This window comes from Mirounga leonina, unplaced genomic scaffold (assembly GCF_011800145.1).
Source record: "Mirounga leonina isolate KUSES-001 unplaced genomic scaffold, KU_Mleo_1.0 Mir_125, whole genome shotgun sequence".
NCBI lineage: Eukaryota > Metazoa > Chordata > Mammalia > Carnivora > Phocidae > Mirounga > Mirounga leonina.
The window spans coordinates 43,766,978-43,785,821 of NW_023270305.1; the positions used below are offsets into that span (position 1 = coordinate 43,766,978).

The following is an 18,844-nucleotide window of genomic DNA, read 5'->3' on the forward strand; positions in this document are numbered from 1 at the left end:
GCTTCTCCCTCTTCCTCTGCCTGCAGCTCCCCCTGCTTGTGCTCTCTTTCTCGCTATCTCTATCCCTCTCTGTCAATAAATAAATAAAATCTTTTAAAAAAATTTTTAGCCACCCCAAGATATACCCCTTTGACATCTTGGTTATTTCAAGCTGTTTATTTATTTATTTTTTTACTCTTTTTTTAGTTTTTATTTTTTTAAAGATTTTTATTTATTTATTTGAGAGATAGAATGAGAGAGAGCATGAGAGGGGGGAGGGTCAGAGGGAGAAGCAGACTCCCCGCCAAGCAGGGAGCCCGATGTGGGACTCAATCCTGGGACTTCAGGATCATGACCTGAGCCGAAGGCAGTCACTTAACCAACTGAGACACCCAGGCGCCCTTCAAGCTGTTTATTTTTAAGAAACTGCAGATCCAAAAGAAGCTCTGAAAACTGAGTAGAGACATTTACTTTTTTTTTTTTTTAAAGATTTTATTTATTTATTCATGAGAGACAGAGAGAGAGAGAGAGAGAAGCAGAGGGAGAAGCAGGCTCCCAAGGAGCAGGGAGCCCGATGCGGGACTTGATCCCAGGACCCTGGGATCATGACCTGAGCCGAAGGCAGACGCTTAACCATCTGAGCCACCCAGGCGCCCGAGACGTTTACTTTTATAAGGGAAATTTCTATTTGTTGTAGTCTCCCTCAGTACCAGGAAGAAGGGAATGACTCTAAATCTCTAGGAACTTTTATTAATGGAGAAGGGATGGACTTAAATCTTAAGGCAGATTTAAATCTGTGTAACAACCTTACTCTTGTTTACTGTGCTTTTCTTGTAAACTTCCATAACTGACTTCCCACCGCCAACATTTTCTTTTGTCTTTAGCTGGAGGTGGTATTTAAGGTGATGCCTTTAACCATTTTGGTGAGTTACTGAGTTTTCCTGGGTCTCTCCCATATCTACATGAGGTGTACATGTTAAACTTTTGATTTTTCTCCTGCTGATCTGTCTCATGTCTGTTTCTTAGACCAGCTAGAAGAATCTTGAAAGGTGGATAAAAATTGTTTCCTCCCCAACAAGGGCCTAAGCATTCTTGCCGCCAGGGAAGTAAAATATCCTGCTATGGAGTAAGGATGTTTCATATGGCTTTGTGATGGATAAAATCTCTCTCTTGATGCTCTTCTTCTCTCAGCTCTGACTACATGCTCATCTTGCAACTATCTGTTACTAATTAAGAATCCCTGGCATTTAGATTTTGAATCAGGGAATGAATGAGCTTTTAAAAAAATGAACAATTAAGTATCCCTTCCTGCCTTCCCATGGTCCACACAATCAGTCATTCCTTCTTTCTCAGGTTTCTGTAGCCTCTCCCTTTCCACTAGACCATTTCTATGAACATTTAAATAAGCTCTAGACTCTCCAGTCATTAAAAATAGTTTCCAGGGGCGCCTGGGTGGCTCAGTCATCAAGCGTCTGCCTTGGGCTCAGGTCATGACCCCAGGGTCCTGAGATCAAACCCCACATCGGGCTCACTGCTCTGCGGGAAGCCTACTTCTCCCTCTCCCATTCCCCCGCTTGTATTTCCTCGCTCGTTGTCTCTCTCTCTCTCTGTCAAATAAATAAAATAAAAAAAAAAAAAGTTTCCAGGGACCTCTCACCCCTCTAGTTTCTGTCCATTTCTGTCCCTTTCCTTGGCAGCTAGACTCCTTGAAGGAGTTATCTAATACTTCCTGTCACATACAACTCACACACCCTCCATTTGGCTTTCTTCCTCATTTCTCTTCATGGAGACTGCTCTCATTAAGGTCATCAGAGACCTCTATGGTCCTAAATTCTATGGATATTCCTCGGCCTTCCTCTTGACCTTTCAGAAGCCTTCAACACACCTACCTTACTGGATTTATTAGTTTCCTGTGGTTGTTGTAACAAATTACCACAAACTGGTAGTTTAAACCAACATAAATGTATTCTCTTGCAGTTCTGGAGGTCAGAAGTAAAAAATCAAGGTGTCATCCAGACTGTACTCCTTCTGGAGGCTTTAGGAGAGGGAAAATCTGTTCTTTGCCTCTTTAGCTTCTGGTGGCTGTAGGCATTCCTTAACTTGTGACCACATCACTCCAATCTCCACCTCCATGGTCATATTGCCTCCTTCTCTTCTCTGCTTTTCTTCTATAAGGACACTTGTCGTTAGATTTAGGGCCTACTGGGATAATCCAGGATGATCTTCTTGTCTCAGTGTTCTTAATTTAGTCACATCTGCAAAGACCCTATTTCTTTTTTTTTTTTTTTTAAGATTTCATTTATTTATTTGACAGACAGAGACACAACGAGAGAGGGAACACAAGCAGGGGGAGTGAGAGGGGGAGAAGCAGGCTCCCCTCTGGGCAGGCAGCCTGATGCGGGGCTCGATCCCAGGACCCTGGGATCGTGACCCAAGCTGAAGGCAGACGCTTAACGACTGAGCCACCCAGGCGCCCTGCAAAGACCCTATTTCAAATAAGGTGGCCTCACAGGTTCTAGGGATAAGGATGTGGACATCTTTTGGGGGGCTACCATTCAACTCACTATATGGAGTTCTATCTTCCCTTGATTTCTGTGATGCCATACTCTTTTTCTGGTTTCCTTCTTGACTCTATGGCGTCTTCTCACTTTCCTTTTCTGTATTCTCCTCCTTCTCTACCTGACTTTTGAAAATGTTCACATGTATCAGATCTTGGATCCTCTTCTCATCTCACTTTGTCCTTTCTCTCTTGGTAATATCTTCTAGCCCCATGATTTCTATGACCATTTATATAAACGACCACTCCAAATTGCTTTATTTAGCCAGACCTTTCCTATTCTTGATGCATATAGATAACCTACTTAACATAGTCATTTGAGTGTTTCAGTGGCTTCACAAATTTAACATATCCAAAATAGAACACATCACCCCTTTTACCCCCACTCCTCATCACCACCCAAGAAAAGTTTGCCCTTCCCACAGAATTCCTTAGTTCAGTGAATGACATTACCATCCACCTAGTTGCTTGTTCCAAAGTTATCCTTGATATTTCCCTCACTCTTATCTCCCCACGTCCATCACCAAAAACAACCTAAAATAGTTTCAGAATCTGCCTACTCTCTTCTTACTGCCATTACCTTAGTCTTAAGCGGCCACCATTTTTCCATCTGGATTAGTGCATTAGCTCCCATTATCCACTGTCAGTCTCTCCAGTCCATTTCCTATATGGCAGCTGGAGTAATTTCAAAATATAAATTGAATCATATCACTGTGCTGCTGGACACCCTTTTTGAAGGCTTTCATTGCTTTTAGGATAAAATTTCAAATCTTTCACGTAGCCTCTAATGTTCTGCATGATCTGGCCCCATCTGTCTCTGCAACTTCATCTCTCTTCCTAGCCATTCTCCTTTGACCCTCCAATTATATGCATCCCTACCTTCTTATATTTCCTGAGAGTTCCTTCCTGCCTCTGAATCTATGCACATGTGTTTCCCTCATTGGGAAGGAAGAAATTTTCCTTGGTCCAAGGTTCTTCTGGCTGAACTAAGAATTAAATTCACATGATGCAACAGGTGCAATCAAATTTAGTTTCATATGTAATGGAATCCACACAGACATAAATTCCAAAGATGGGTGACTTGAAGCTTACATGACATCCTGTGTTAAGGAGAGGGGTAGTAGTCTGAGGATGCAAAGGGGAGGAAGGCCTTTAGCAGGATAATGAGAGGAGATGTTTTGGAAACAAAGGTTGCCCTGTTATACAGATAAATTTCTTAGGTAAAGAGGAATCTTTGTTAGTAGCTCTCTTCCTGGTACAGGCTCTTCTTTCCAATGTAAATTTAGGCAATTGAGGGGGAGGTAAAGAGCTTTTCCTGAATCTGCTGGGTTTCAGCTGCTTTTATCTCAAAATAATCTTTATGCCAAAGTGGCCCATCTTGGGGCTCTTACACTTGGCCCATACACCCTCTTTTCCCTATTGCTAGTTAACTTATATTCTTCAGGTATCAAAGAAAGTGTTGTTTGCTCAGGGAAACCTTTCCTAACCATCCCTCACTCTTAGACTTGATTAGGTCCCTCCCACTGTCCCCATTGTTTTCTAGTTCTACTTTGCCTTTTATAACATGGATCATAATTATCCTTAATTTGTTTATCTCTCTCCTGACAGAATGTAAATACCACCAGGGCAAGGACTGTATACCCTGTCAAAGCACAAGTCAAGCACAGTGTCTAGGGTAAATAGGCACCCAATATTAATGAGTAAGTGCATCTAATGACCTAAGTTGCTAAGACATAATTGAGAATGGACCAAACCCAAATCTAGTGCCACATATTTGAACTAAAATAACATTTAAACTGCTATTCACAATATTTAACTTAAAAATGGTATTAACCAGACTGAAAGAAGTTCACAAAACTGTAGGAAACAGAATAGTAGAGACTAGTTTTTATAGCAATTGCTCAATAGACTTTTTCCATATAATTCAGCCAAAAGTCCCAAGTATTCTTCAGAGTCAAGCTGTTATCATGGGCACAATCCAGGTTTATAGCTTCTGAAAAAACCTCAGGTTCAAAGAACAGCTAGTTACTGGTATGAGCGCATTGGATCTGAAAGTTGTGGTTGTTCAAAGTGTTGAACTGATGAAGCATTGTAGAAATGTCCTAGGCACTTTAAAAGTCCTGAAGTTCTTTATGGTTGGGAACTGAGGGCCCTATTTCAAGCCCAATATTTTAGACATGAACCCTTGACCATGGTAAAGTGCTAAATCAAATGCCTAGCGGACCTTAGCACCCCTATTTTGACTCTGTGCTGGCTACGTGCTTTCCCATCTTAATCCAAAATGACAACTCTTATTTTCCATTTTCAGGATGTTTGCATGTGTATAAGAGAAAATGAGGTAGAGGGGGAATAAGTTTCAAATAGTTCTCAGATTTCATAATGCAATATAGAGGCAGGCCAGACATAAACTCTTTTTATCTACTGTTGAGGTTTAATTCTTAAAGAACTTCTCAAGCCGTGACCTACTTCAAACTGCATGCCTGTTCTCTAGATAGATAAGAGGAAAGATGTGGCAACTGATGGTTTGTATGGCAGAACTAGTTGTCATTGTTTATTGAATACCTGTATTATCTATTGCCATGTGACAACTTACTGCAAAGTTTAGCAGGTTAAAACAGCAAACATTTATTATCTCACAGTTTCTGTGGGTCAGGAATCTGGGAGCAGCTTAGCTGGGTATGCTTCTACTTCACAGTCTCTTATGAAGTTACAGTCAAGTTATCACTTGGGATGGCTGTCTCATCTGAAGCCTTGACTGGGGAAAGATGAACTAAGCTCACTCACATGGTTGTTAGCAGGATTCAATTCCTTGTCACATGGGCCTCTCTACCATAACATAGCTGACAACATGGCAGCCATTCTGATTTGTGATCCTACTTATGTACCCAAGCATTTCCCCCATCTCTGGAAGCTTTGGGGGTATTTTCTTTGTCCCCACTACACTAGGATGACACATAATGTACCTTGATGTGGGTGAGGATCAAGTGAAATAATGAACATCAAAGGACAAAATAGGATAGTTAGGAAAATACTGGATACTTAGAGGGCAAGCATAGTGGATGGTGAACTAGAGAGGAGCTGGGAACAGGAAGAGAATGTTACATGAAACTCTGGAGGCAGGAAAGTCAGGGAAGTTATGGGCAGTGGTCCTGTCTTACCTGGTGTCTTCCCCGAGTTGGAAGGCATTCCTCAAATGCCTTACCTAGGATTTACCAGTATCCAGCAAAATCTCCCCCTTCCCACTCCACTACTAAAGTCTAGGGGCACATTAAGCACCAGTGCATTGTCACCCAGTAGGCCCACAAACGAGTGTTATTCTTGAGCTAACCCAGCAACTCAAGTTGCTTAACCCTTGAATCTGGTACCTTCTTTGGTCTTACGTATAGCACTATCTGGATGTTTTTGTTTTGTTTTAGAATGAAGTTGGACAGATTATGTGCCTGAAGTCAGAGCATAGATATGAAAGTACTTTATAAATTGTTAAAACATTAGGGACACCTGGGTGGCTCAGTCAGTTAAGCGTCTGCCTTTGGCTCAGGTCATACTCCCATGGTCCTGGGATTGAGCCCCACATCAGGCTTCTTGCTCATCAGGGAGTCTGCTTCTCCCTCTACTTGCTGCTCCCCCTGCTTGTGCTCTCTCTCTCTCTGTCTTTGACAAGTAAATAAATAAAATATTTTAAAAAATAAATTGTTAAACATTATACAAAATAAGTTGTTGGATTGCTTCTATTTAGGGAAACCTAAGCTTTCCAATTGTGTGGAAAATTGTGTGGAAAACACAGGTAGAATGGTATAGACTACAAATCAACACTGTATAGCCTCCTGAGAACCACTTTCCTAGTATTAACTGTCCCATATCACAGTGTTTTCAGCTTCTCCAAAGTGTTTGCATTAAGTTGGGTAACATCCCCAATTTGGGATTATGGTACATTTCCGTTCCCTTTCTCATGAACCACAGCATCCTGCGGTTTGCTCTCTGCGCTCCACCTCACTCTGGAATTAGATGGGTTATTCTATTCTTTGTTTATCTGTCTTCTCTTTTTCCTTACGGTCATGTGCACTTAGGATCTATTTTTTAGGCAAAGGCAGATATTTTAGAAAACTGAATGCTGGTTCTCTCTGGGTGATTTCCATACTGATGGGGAGAAATCACTGTGCTGGTTGTAACCAATTGCCAAATGAGTCTTTGGAAATATAATACTGTTTAACCTGCTACCCAGCAAGGGTCAGGTCCTTGAAGAGTCTCTGTGCTTAGGGATACCCTACTTAGTCATGGAGTTGCCCTGGCAGTTAGAGCAGACTTGCTTCTGTCATTGTTATGTTGCAAATGGAGGTGGTAAAATTAAAGAACTGGTTTCCTACCTTCTTTAGGCTTATAGAATTATTATTATAAGCAGTGTTTGGAATAATCATTGATTTCTTTTGTCTCTATTTAAAATGTGTTAAACCAATATGTTTTATACTAGGTGCCCTACTTAAAACAGCAGTGAATTAAATGGTTTCTGTCATAAATGAAATTCTTTTTGAAATATCAATGAGTTGATTTTTCATCTAATTTTTTACTCATCACAATTCTCCCTTGTCTTTTAAGAAGATTAGATTTTCTAATGTTCATAACAGGTTAGAAAATTGCAAGAACTTTAAAGGGGAGTAAGCAATAATTTTTTAGTGTACCCAGAAGCAGAGAAAGACTTTTTCATGAATGTTGCCACGATGGAAATGAGTGAGGAAAAAAATTTTTAAAGAAAACTTAAAGAGGGGCGCCTGGGTGACTCAGTTGGTTAAGCAACTGCCTTCGGCTCAGGTCATGATCCTGGAGTCCCTGGATCGAGTCCCGCATCGGGCTCCCTGCTCGGCGAGGAGCCTGCTTCTCCCTCTAACCCTCCCCCCTCTCATGTACTCTCTCTCTCTCATTCTCGCTCTCTCAAATAAATAAATAAATCTTTAAAAAAAAAAAGAAAGAAAACTTAAAGATGCCTCAAGGAGGATGGGGGAGGAGATAGATTTGAGATTGAGATTATAAGCCTCCATCTTGATTTTCACAAATTGAGAATCTAATTGGAAAGAGAAAAATTATGTATATGAAAGAGAATAGTTAAGTAGTATGAACTCCAAGCTCACAAGGTACAGGAAGGTAGAGGAGGGAAGCAATGAGTAAAGACTACAATGATTTCTGAAGAATGGTTAAGATTTAAGTAAAGAACAGAAAAAAGACACATTCCAGATGACAGCAAACACATCAGTGTGGATTTGGAAGCCCAAGTGTAAGCAATTAAAAAAATATGTATGTACTTTAAAAAGCCATAGACAGGCAAACACTCACACAAGATGTAGACAAAAATTAAGGCCAGCAAAAACTGCCACCAAAAAATTAAGCAAACAAACAAATATAGTATTTTTAATTTATAAATTCTTTAATGAAAAATAAAAATTATGACAAATATAATAAAAGTCCTTATAGCAGATAAAAGATACATACCCTGATAGAAAAATGGTGAAAATACTTGAGCAGAAAAATGACAAAATAAGAACTCAGGTGACCGGTAAGTATATCTCACAATATTCAGTCTCAGTAAAAAATCACAGAAATGTAAATGTAAACCATAAATGACAATTTTTCTCTTAAGAGATTGGCAGTGGCTTAAAAAATAATAATACTCAGTGCAGAGGAATAGGCACTGATATCTTACTGGTGGGAATTTAAATTCTCATGGCAGTGTGGCAATAAATCAAGAGCCTTAAAAAAAGCAAACATAGTTTCCAATATAGCAGTTCAGTTTCTAGGAGTTATCCTAAGGAAAACATTGAAAAAGATGAACACAAGAAGTTCATCTGATCTTTATAACATGGAAACATTGGAAATACCCCAAAAGACAGTTTGGTAATATTAACACAGAAATGAGAAAAGGCAAATGATAGAGCATCATGCTGTTACTCTAAGGATGGATGCTTGGGGGATGTGTGTGTGTGTCTATGTGTCTGCATACACCTAGGGGAAGTCAGAAAGGTTATATGCACTACCTTGTTAACAGTTTTTAACTCTGGATAGTTGGTTAACTCTGGTAACCTTAATTTTCTCCTTTCTGTTTATCAATACAATGAGCATGTATTATTTTTGGAAATATGTTTTATAGAAAAACAGCCTGAGAATCAGAATAAGGCATAGTCATTCACAGTGTTCATTAAGAATGCATTTTCTCAGGGCACCTGGGTGGCTCAGATGGTTAAGCATCTGCCTTCGGCTCAGGTCATGATCTCAGGGTCCTGGGATCCAGTCCCATGTTGGGCTCCCTGCTCAGTGGGAAGCCTCTTCTCCCTCTCCCACTCCCCCTGCTTGTGTTCCCTCTCTCACTGTGTCTCTCTGTCAAATAAATAAAATCTTAAAAAAAAAAAAACAAAAAACGCATTTCCTCTACCTATTTAAACATTAAGGAAGCTGTGTGACCTTGATTAGGTTCTAGAACCTGCAAAAAATGGACTTGAAAAGATCTCCCCCTCCCACTTGCCTAGAAAGGCTAACTGAGCCTAGACATTTTTTTTCTTTTAACTCTTTAAGAATTCTACATCTGTATAGTTGATAACTGCAGAATATGGTTAGTTTTCTAACAGTCACAGACTAATAGTTTCTGTTCATCTATAGGTAATAACTTTGACTTAGAACTTTAGAAGCTTCTGGAAGAATCTGGTTGTTCTAGGTTTTCATTCCCTTGATCCTTTCTTTTGCTTCTGTTTAGGTTCTGTCATAATGAATGGATCCAGTGTAGCAAATACATCACCTAATGTAAAATCCAAGGAAGATCAGGGATTAAATGGGCACGATGAGAAGGAAAACCCATTTGCAGAGTACATGTGGATGGAGAACGAAGAAGATTTCAACAGACAGGTAAAAAAAGAAGTGGAAGGCTAAGATGCGTGTAACTCAACAGCTATAATATTTTACCATCCATCTATAACAAAAGAAATGGGTTTATCAGCTTGAGAATAATTCAAAAATGCATGGAGGCCTGGTCTGGGCTCACCCAAGAAGCCTCTTCAGCTGGTAAGACACCAGAGTAGGGTACTTCGGAGGAAGGTACTGACACTTCGCCACACATTGATTGCAAGAGGATCTCATGCCATGGCAATGTGGTATAGACTTCAAGGGTATAAACAGCAGCTGTGTGCAGACGGGCCAGCCTGGCATGCTCCCCACGTGGGGACGCAGGCACTGGCAGAACGTACGTCTGAGATGGAGAAGTGTGTTAGGTGGGGAAAGGCTAGACCTTTTGAACAAAGACTCAGCAATAATCCATTGTCTTGTATCCCCGTGACATTAATAGCTCAAGGTAGGCATTCTAGGTAGACAGTGATTCTGCGACCATACGCTTCTCCGATGGTGTTGTTCCAGCCCGGCCAGGGCATTGATCAGCTGAGTAGCTGAAGGATAACTGGAAGTCCAGCCACTGGGAAAGGGGGAGAGGTAAAAGCCAAGGAAGGGACTCCTTTTGACCAAGTGATGCCAAAGTGTTCACATCCCTTCGGGAAGACATTACCTGATGAATAGTTACGTGGCCATCGCCAGCATGGGAGACAGGAAATGCGGTTTTAACTGAACAGCCTGGTGCTCTGGGAACAAGGAAACAAGTTTAGTGGGGCAGCCGGCAGTCCCCCCTCCCCCCAGTCAGCTCACTGTGTCATGATTTGTGGGACTAGCACATAGATCATGCTTGCAGTCACATCCCTGTACCCGGGTAACCATTTCTGTGTACCTGTGAATGAGGGTAGATTTACTAAGGAGGAGCACACTGTCATGCTCTCGGGTAGAGGCAAGGCAGATCTTGAGCAGTCATGTTAAATCTTACGGCTTGGAAATATTTTGTGGTGGTTGTTACTTTAAGTACTTCGTAACTATCTAATTTACTTGAGATCGGTGTGGCTAATTGTAATGTTGAAGACTATTTTTACGTCTTGTGCTGCTGGTGACTTTTGAATTAATGAATAAGTGTATGAGCTAGTTTGGGTGATTATTTTTGCTTGACTTCCCCTCGATGGTGGTGCTAGTAAGCTATGAATCGGTCGCCACTAGCCCGCAGGGAAGGGATGGCCAAATGTGAGGCCCAGGGCCGGTTAAAACCACACTTAATCTGCAGACTGGACCGTTCTCTTTACTAAGAGTTAATGATGTCTGCAAAGAGGTGTAAAATATCCTAGATACATAGTGCGTTAGTTTAGGGCCATCTTTAAGAAATACAAAATTGTTTAAATATTCATATTTTTCCTTGTTTTGAAAGGATACCTACATTGATGACATCATTTTCTATTGGTTTGCCAAAAAGTGTTCTTTATATCTTTCTAAGGTTCTGAAAGTATTTTTCTCCTTTAGGGGCCTCATTACCAGAAAAGAGGGCCAGAAGCTGAGAGTTGGTTTTGATTTAATCTCCACTATCCAGGTAGTGGTCTAGTTATGTAATTCCTGTACCTTTTTCATACTTGTAAAATGGGAAATTTAAGAAGAGTTGCTTAACAAGACTGAGAAAAGAGTCTCAAGCTTTAAAATGATTTTCTGTAAGTGCCATCTGGATGGATGGAACATGTCTGTGTCACGCAGAGATGTCGGAAGAGATGTGAAGGCCTGGACTTTCTGCTCTTCTGAATAACTGTTTCCTCAGTCTTATTGTTGATGGAATTTGGTTGAAAAAACTAAAACTTGTATTTTCTCTAGCCAGTCATCCGAAGCGTCTTAATTCTTAGTAGACAAGATGGTTCTCAACTGCTGACTGATACCCTCCAAAAGAGAGAGGTAGAAAACTGGGAGGGGTGAGTCGTACTGGGACGGTAAGTGTGAGCTCCTCACCTTGGCTTGCTAGGTGGAGGAGGAGCTGCAGGAGCAAGACTTCTTAGACCGCTGCTTCCAGGAGATGCTGGATGAAGAAGACCAGGACTGGTTCATCCCCTCCCGGGACCTGCCTCAGGCCATGGGACAGTTGCAGCAGCAGTTAAATGGACTGTCCGTCAGCGGTGGTCACGAGTCTGAAGATATTTTGGTAAGAGCCGTACGTAGTTGCACAGGAGACATAGTGAAAAGAATGAGGGATTTGGAGTGACAGACTTTTTTTCTGGCCCTGCCACCTTGGGCAAGCCTCTGGCCCCTGTCTCTTCACCCATCATCCCATGGGCTTTGATAAGAGGGTGCTTTGGAGACACGTTGCACACAGCATCGTGAAAACATTCTTGTGGCCGCATCTCTGGCTTTCATTTCCCCCAGGGGGCCTTTCAGAGTAGAACTGGGATTAGGGATAAGAATTTGAACGCAGAAGAGGTTTGGTTTCAAATGATCACTTGCTGTTGTTCTTTCCTTTTACTATTCCTCAAATCTGTATTTATAGTTTTGAATGATGCAGTTTTGGAAGGAACATACTCCTAAGAGGCCATTTTCCACTTAAAGTTAAAAGACTGGATAAACCAATTTCCTGCCTTTCGTGTTTACTTACAGTCAGAACTCTGTGAGTGACTTAGTTCTCACAGAACTCATGTTCCAAATGACTGTGCCCTGCGGTTTGCTCAGGTTTTGGACGTTCACAAGAGGGTAGATAACCAAAGAGACTACAGCGAGGTGGAAAATAAAGGGATGGTGGTCACCAAACCGCTTTGGTGGAATACTCGGATTTTCATCGAGTTAAGGTACTCAGTGAACTGAAAAATTATTTTTGCAGTCAAACTTGCAAGTCTCTAATGAAAGCATCATGAAGAGAACAGGAGTCCAAAGCAGGAGGAGAAAATGAGGTTGGCCAAGGCTTAGTATGTCAGGAGCCATTGAGAGCAGCCCAGCAATAGCAGCTGGAGCTTTTTTCCTTCTTGGTGGCTGAGAGGAAGGTACTGGTAATAGTGGAAGCAGGGAGAAAACAACTTTTAAAGTGGGATTTATTATCTCTTGGTTCTTATTTCAGAGCAAAAGTAATCTGAACCCGGATGCCAAGGAATTTATTCCAGGAGTGAAGTACTGAGCTGACAGAAAGCTTTGAGGAGAACTTGTATGTCCCCACACCTGGGGACAGTGCTGCACAAAGAGGCGGAGCTGAAGAAGGGGGTGGGGCGGGCTAGGGGTGCACAGTGGGGAAGGGGATAGTGGTTTAACTTGACACTGTGACTGGAGTAACTAATGAGCTCAGTCTTACTCTACAAGCCTCTGAGTCTCTGAGTATTTCTCTTTTGTTCTACTGACTTTGGTTTGGAGCAGTTTCCTATTATTATTATTATTATTATTATTATTATTATTATTATTATTAGTTTTTTGAGTTAAGGAAATTGCAGTCTTTTTTCCCCTTCATCAGGAATGTTCTGCTGTGTGTGTTTAAACAAAATAAGCTGACCAAGAAAATCTGGGTGTTTAAGAATGCCCTTCTCACCCTACTGTACACTTACCAAGGGCAGTGAACACTTGGAGAACTATTTATCGAGTCTGTTAAGCTGGATGACAAGAGGGACGAATGGAAGAAGGAGGTGTTGCAAATCAGGGTTCACAGCCCAGCTCCCCTGACCCCTCGGGGCTTTCCTGTGATGAAGCAGATTACCATGGCCCGCCAAGCCCACGTGTCCTTGCCTGGAACCCCATTCAAGAAAACACAGACTTCAGGACTGGTTTATGGTAATTCTTCTGATGGTTAATGAAGGTTGTAAACCAGCAGGGGAGGACTGTGCCAGTGATTGTCATTTGGGTCACTCAGTCACTGCTGCTCTTTTCTTAAGTCTCTGCTTACAGCTACCATCAAACTCATTTTTCATTATTTACGAGGTAAAAGAGCTCTAGGGTGGGTTTGTCACTTTGTCCCTCATGGCATCTAGTCCCCTATCTCCTTTCCACCCCAACCCTACTGTTGGTAAGAAGAGATACTGTTACCAGAGGGGAAGGAGAGGTATGCTGTGCTGGCCCTCAGCTTCAGTCTGGAGTAGTCAAACTTGAATCCTGTTAATTGTGTCTTAAGAGTATTTTGGCAATTTTTTGCCAGCCCCATGAAGACTTGGTCCTCCTGGTATCTTCCCTTAGTAAATTATTCCCAATAATTTTTCTCACATAAACATATTTTTCAGGACACCAGCGAGAAGCTCAGCTCACAATTTGGATGCTTCTCCCCACCTTACAGATTTATGCAAAAGAACTCAAAAAAAAAAAAAAGCCTGGGAGAGTGAGTCTTGCTTGACCCATGTGACCATGTGACCCAGCGGGATAGTTTCAGCATATAAAATTTTGCTGTTCCCACATACCCAGCTTTACGAGTTTTCTAGGTTGGGCTCTTTGGGTATATTCCTTTTGTTTTTCCTGGCTATAAATCACAGGGGTTTTTTTGTTGATACTCATAAGGGATTAAACTGGGCACCAGAAGCGCCTTTGTGTGATAAAGATGTAGGTGGCAGAGTCAGGTCTAAAGGAGAACGTGTGTAGTCCCGGCCATCCTCCTAGGATGAGGACTTGCAGAGGCCTGAGGGGGACACAGCGGCTTCTGTATGACTGCTACTGTGTTGTGTGACAGGCCTATCAGGAAAAGGCCACGTAATGAAATAAAGTCTGTGTAAATTCAGTATGTGGATATGGGACAGAGGTTGGAAGGAAAGGACCGGTGTCTAGAAAGCTTAGTAATTTCTCCCTTTTCTTAGGTGCTCCCCTTGTTGACTTTCTGAACAGCAACAGGCTAATGTCAGATTTAAAATACGAACCCACATCTTTTCCTCATTTGAGTCTATAGGATGGCATCATTTAAAGAATGGCCTTCCCCGTTAGGTCACGTGTCAGGAGAGTAGCGTAAGGAGCTTGTATTGCCAGGCGTGCACATTAATACCCAAAGGCCCAAAGCCTCTACCTCAAGAGAATGGAACACTTAACTCGTTTCCAGGGACGGCTGTGAATAAAGAACCCTCTTTATTGCAGCTTCAGCTTTCAACTGGGGTCGTTGCCTCTAATAGGGAGAGGGCCTTGGAAGTGCAGGAAAAGAGAGGTCTGTGTGCCCCAGGGCTCCGTTTCCTCCTTCAGTCTCCATTACCTTGTCCAAGCGCAGAGTCCTGAAGGCTGCCGGCAATATATTGAGACTGCAGAAAGAGCCATTTTCTAGAGCGTGGGCTTCTCCCTCAGAAAGAAACAATGGATTCTAGTGTGGCTCCCAGTCTGGAAAGTCCTGTAGGGATCCGGATGGAGCCGTTTCTTCATCCTGAAGAAGCTTGCTGTCCTGACCAGGATGGCTGAGATGTTGGGAGCAGTGCAAAGGGCTTGTCTGTCTGCTGTGGGGTTCCGTTTTGGATGTCGGACTTCAGCACCGTTTCACAAGGCAGATTTGGTCGGGAGTAAGAGAGCTTCCTGCCAGATGAGCAGTGGAACCTGAGGGCTGGACTTTCCAGTCCCATTCAGACACGAGAGTCTGCGGACTCCCGGAGCAGGAAGCGGCTAGCAGCACGACCCTGTTCTTAGCGAGTCGGCTTGTGCTGCAGTTTCTCTCCGTAGCCCAGCTCTTTTCTCCGTCTTTTCCCCACTTTCCTTTCCTCGTAGGAACCGATCTGGGCGCATGCCCGCCTGCACCTTGACCGGCGAGGCAGGTATTTATAAGTTGGTATTTTGACGTTGAATTTGAGCCACTAACTCTGTTGAAACTTGTTCCATCGGCAGCTGGAAGCTTGAGAATGTGTAGAGCAATGATGGAGTGTGTGTTTGCAGCGAGTGCCAGTTCTGGCTGGGCCCGGTGTGAGCTCATCCGTGACTGGTTTCTGAGTTTTGTGATTGTTGGACTCTAAAACTCCGAGGTGAAAATTATTTTATCTCTTGGCTCTTCAAGAAAAAAAAACAAGTCAAGGAAATGCCTTTTCAGTTTCTCCAGGTCTTTGAACGACAGCAGAGAACTTGACAGCTACCGCGCAGGCCTGAGCACCTGCAGCCGTGGGGCTCTGCGTGTTCCGACTGCGGCAGCAGACTCCTGGGGTCGAGTATGGTCAAACCAAAACAGATTGTAAGGCAGGGGCTGGACTTTTGCAGCACCTTTAGTTTTCAAAGTCAAAACAGCTGGAGTCTCTAAGGTTATAATGCTAACTATGGCTTTAAAAAAATGCTTTTAGTAAACTACTAAGCAGGATTTTTTAGATTGTGTATTGTCCTAGTGTCAGTTTTGTCTTGATTTTGGAGAGGCTAGGGAGTAAAGAGGTCCATTACAATACTCTGGCAATTATACGTCAGAGAGGAAAGTTGTGTGAAGGCGCTAAAGGAAACCGTGGACTGAATCCTCTCGTTAGTGCGGCTGCAGACCCCGTGTAGAAACATCAGGTGCCCCAGAATCGACCCTGATGTGATCAGAGAGGACAGGTGTTCTTCGATAAGGGTCCCAGCATCAAGGTTAATAATGGTTCTTGGTTTAGGTGACGTTTAGGTATGGGGACGAGCACATACCTCATAAATTTGACCAAGATTTGGGGATGGCCACCTACTGGGGAAGACTGTGTATTCCAGCCCCTCTCCCGGGACATGATGCATTCGTTTGGGAAATGAGTGGAGAAAACAGGAGGACTGACCCAGTTCTGGTGGGCATTGGGAAACTCTAAGCTATTTACTAGAAAATAGTACAGTGTTTTCCTGTGTAACTCGACAGTAAGTGATAATCCTGCCCTATTGATTGAGCCTTCAGAAATGTTTAATGCAGGGATTTTTTTTTTTAAACAACTTTATTGAGGCATATTTTACATATAAAATTCACCCATTTCAAGTGTACATTTCAGTTATTTTAGTAAGTTTCCTGAATGGTGAGGCCATAACCATACTCAGTTTTAGGCGTTTTCCATCCCACCCCATGAGATCCTTCGTGTCCATTTACATGATAATCCTGTTCCCAGCTCTGGGCAACCACTTATCTTTCTGTCTCTACAAATTTGCCTTTTCTGGGCATCATATCAATGGAATCCTACAAACTGTGGTCTCTTGTAGCTAGCTTTTTCCCTTAGCATATTTTTGAGTTTCATCCATGAGGCCTAACTTGTGTTGGTAGTTTGTTCTTTTAGAGCACTCAGTAGTATTCCATTGATGGATATGCCACATTTTGTCAGCAGGGAATCTTGTAAACTTGGATTTCAGCCTCCTGTGGTCTAAATAGAACCCTCGGAGCACAGGACTCCTGGGCAAGCTGCTGCGTGTAGCACGTGAACTGCTTATCAGAACCAGCTTTGCCATCAGGACCTCCACACGAGGAGCCTAAACTGCTGCAGAAATTTTTATAACTTTGCAACTTTTTTATAAGGAACTTTTGTGCTGTCTACACATCAGGACTTTTGAAGCATCTGATAATTTAATGAATGTGTTTTGAGTGGACACAAAAGCAAAACCATCTGTACTCTGTTGGATATTTTATCCTCCCGAACTGGATGGAGGGGAATCGCCGAACTTTGAATACAGTATTGTCTCCGTTACAAAGCTGAATGTGTATTAAAGATTGTGCTGCCTTTGTTGGATGGATCTGGAGCGAACGACAGCCAGCAGAGGCGGTCGAGAGGAGAAAAGGAGTGCAGCCTGAGGAACGAGAAGCCCCCGGGGGTCTGTGCGTGGCTTACCCGTTCGCTGGTGTGGATAGCAGAGTGCGGATGGGTGCCCCGCAGCAGCTTCGCACCTCCAGCGGGCCTACGTCTTGACTTTCGCCTTTGATCCCTGTTTCACAAGTGTTTAAGAGCTGTTTTTGTTCCTTTTCTCTCCTCTAAGTACACATTATGTGGTAGTTATTAATATGTCTTTGGGGGAGGGGCAGGGCTTTAAAATCGAAGAAAATGATTTTCATAAAAATATCAAAAATGGGGAAAAAGTTACTTTTTAAAAATTTTGCTATACAAACCAAATGGCAGCTGTGGAAAAATCTCAATAAAACGAGAATAAAATGCATTTACTTGCCGGCAGTCATACTGTTTTTCCTAAGGCTGGGTGATTATATATCATCGTACAGGGAATGTATGTGTGGTGTGTATTTGTGAGAGAGAAAAAAAAAAATGATTTATTTATTTGGGGGGGGCAGAGGGAGAGAGGGAGAGAGAATCTCAAGCAGACTCCCTGCTGAGCGCAGAGCCCAACACAGGGCTTGATCTCACAACCCAGAGATCATGACCTGAGCCAAAAGCAAGAGACACTTAACCAACTGGGCCACCCAGGTGCCCCTTGTGAGATTTCTGTCTTAAGATGGACCATGGTTTCAGCTGCATCATCTTGCATTCTAAATACTGTTACAAAGTAGCAAAAGCATTGGATTTGGAAGTCGCAGACCTGAGTGAATCCCACCTCCAGCACTTTTAGTGCCTCCAGCCTGCGCATCACTTTATAAAGACGCGACACCTCCCTCCTAGGACTGCTGTGAAAATTAGACTGAATTTAATTTCAAAATACTGCCTGGCACAGGGAAGGTGCTTAATACATAGAGGCAGAAATGTGCACAGTAATGTGTACAGCTTTGAACAAAGGTGGTTAACAGGAAATCCTTGGACTGAAAAGGAAATTGGATAGCTGTTATCTTCCTGCCTCAGGGGAAAGCTGACTCCGATCTAGAAAACAAGTAAAGGTTCTGAATCTGCCTTTCAACTACTCAAGTTTGAGAGCCTGCTAGGGACCAGTCTGTTCTAGGTACCCGGGCTAGTGGGTTAACAAGCAGACATCGTCCGTTCTGTTGTGGGGGTGTTTGGTAATTCACAGTTATTCAGTTTACACCTAGCTTGAACCTCCCAGTGATTCTCCGAGGGGCTGTATCATGTGGCAAAAGATCATGGGACCAGACCATGGCCTCTGGGTTTTGAGTGCAGTTATTTCTTTGTTGCCTTCCTAAAACTGGGGTGGGGGTGGGGGGGTGGGAAGAAGATCTGAGCAGACTTGCCTGTGTATAGCTTCCTGAGATACTATAGTTATGTATACACAGGGCCTGAGCTATTCACATCCTTGAAGATGTGAATGTTATATTCATTCATTTAAAACATTTCATTAAACTTACTTGAAGTAGAATACATTACAGAAAAGCAGATACTGTAAACATGCAGTTCCATAAATTCTTAACAACTTCTCAGTTGGTATAAGGGGTAAGGGTGTACTCATTTTTAATCCTCAGAGCACCCATCAGCCAGCCATAAGACATTCAGGGTTTGCTGAATGAACGTGACAGAGGAGGCTGTGCCGGTCATGAAATCGCACAGGTAGGTTAAAGCAGCATTGGCTTCATTTGAGTCCAGTTCTTGTTCTAAGCTCTTGCCTTGTCACAAGGCTGTTACAGGCTCATCTCCAAGGCCTTGATAGTATGGAATCCTATTAATTGCTCCTGTTATTAAGGAAGGAGAT

At 42.6% G+C, this 18,844-nt stretch overlaps 1 protein-coding gene across 1 annotated transcript in view; it reads left to right on the forward strand.

Moving 5' to 3' along the window:
- The window catches only part of PAIP2B (poly(A) binding protein interacting protein 2B), a 34,190-nt gene extending 16,768 nt beyond the window's left edge, over positions 1 to 17,422 (forward strand). Inside the window, exons 2-4 of the mRNA XM_035001345.1 lie at positions 9,273 to 9,421; positions 11,385 to 11,561; positions 12,465 to 17,422. Coding sequence (XP_034857236.1) covers positions 9,284 to 9,421; positions 11,385 to 11,561; positions 12,465 to 12,521 — 372 coding nt within the window. The 5' untranslated portion in view covers positions 9,273 to 9,283 and the 3' untranslated portion in view covers positions 12,522 to 17,422. The remainder of the gene's footprint in view (positions 1 to 9,272; positions 9,422 to 11,384; positions 11,562 to 12,464) is intronic.
- Positions 17,423 to 18,844: the final 1,422 nt, after the last annotated feature.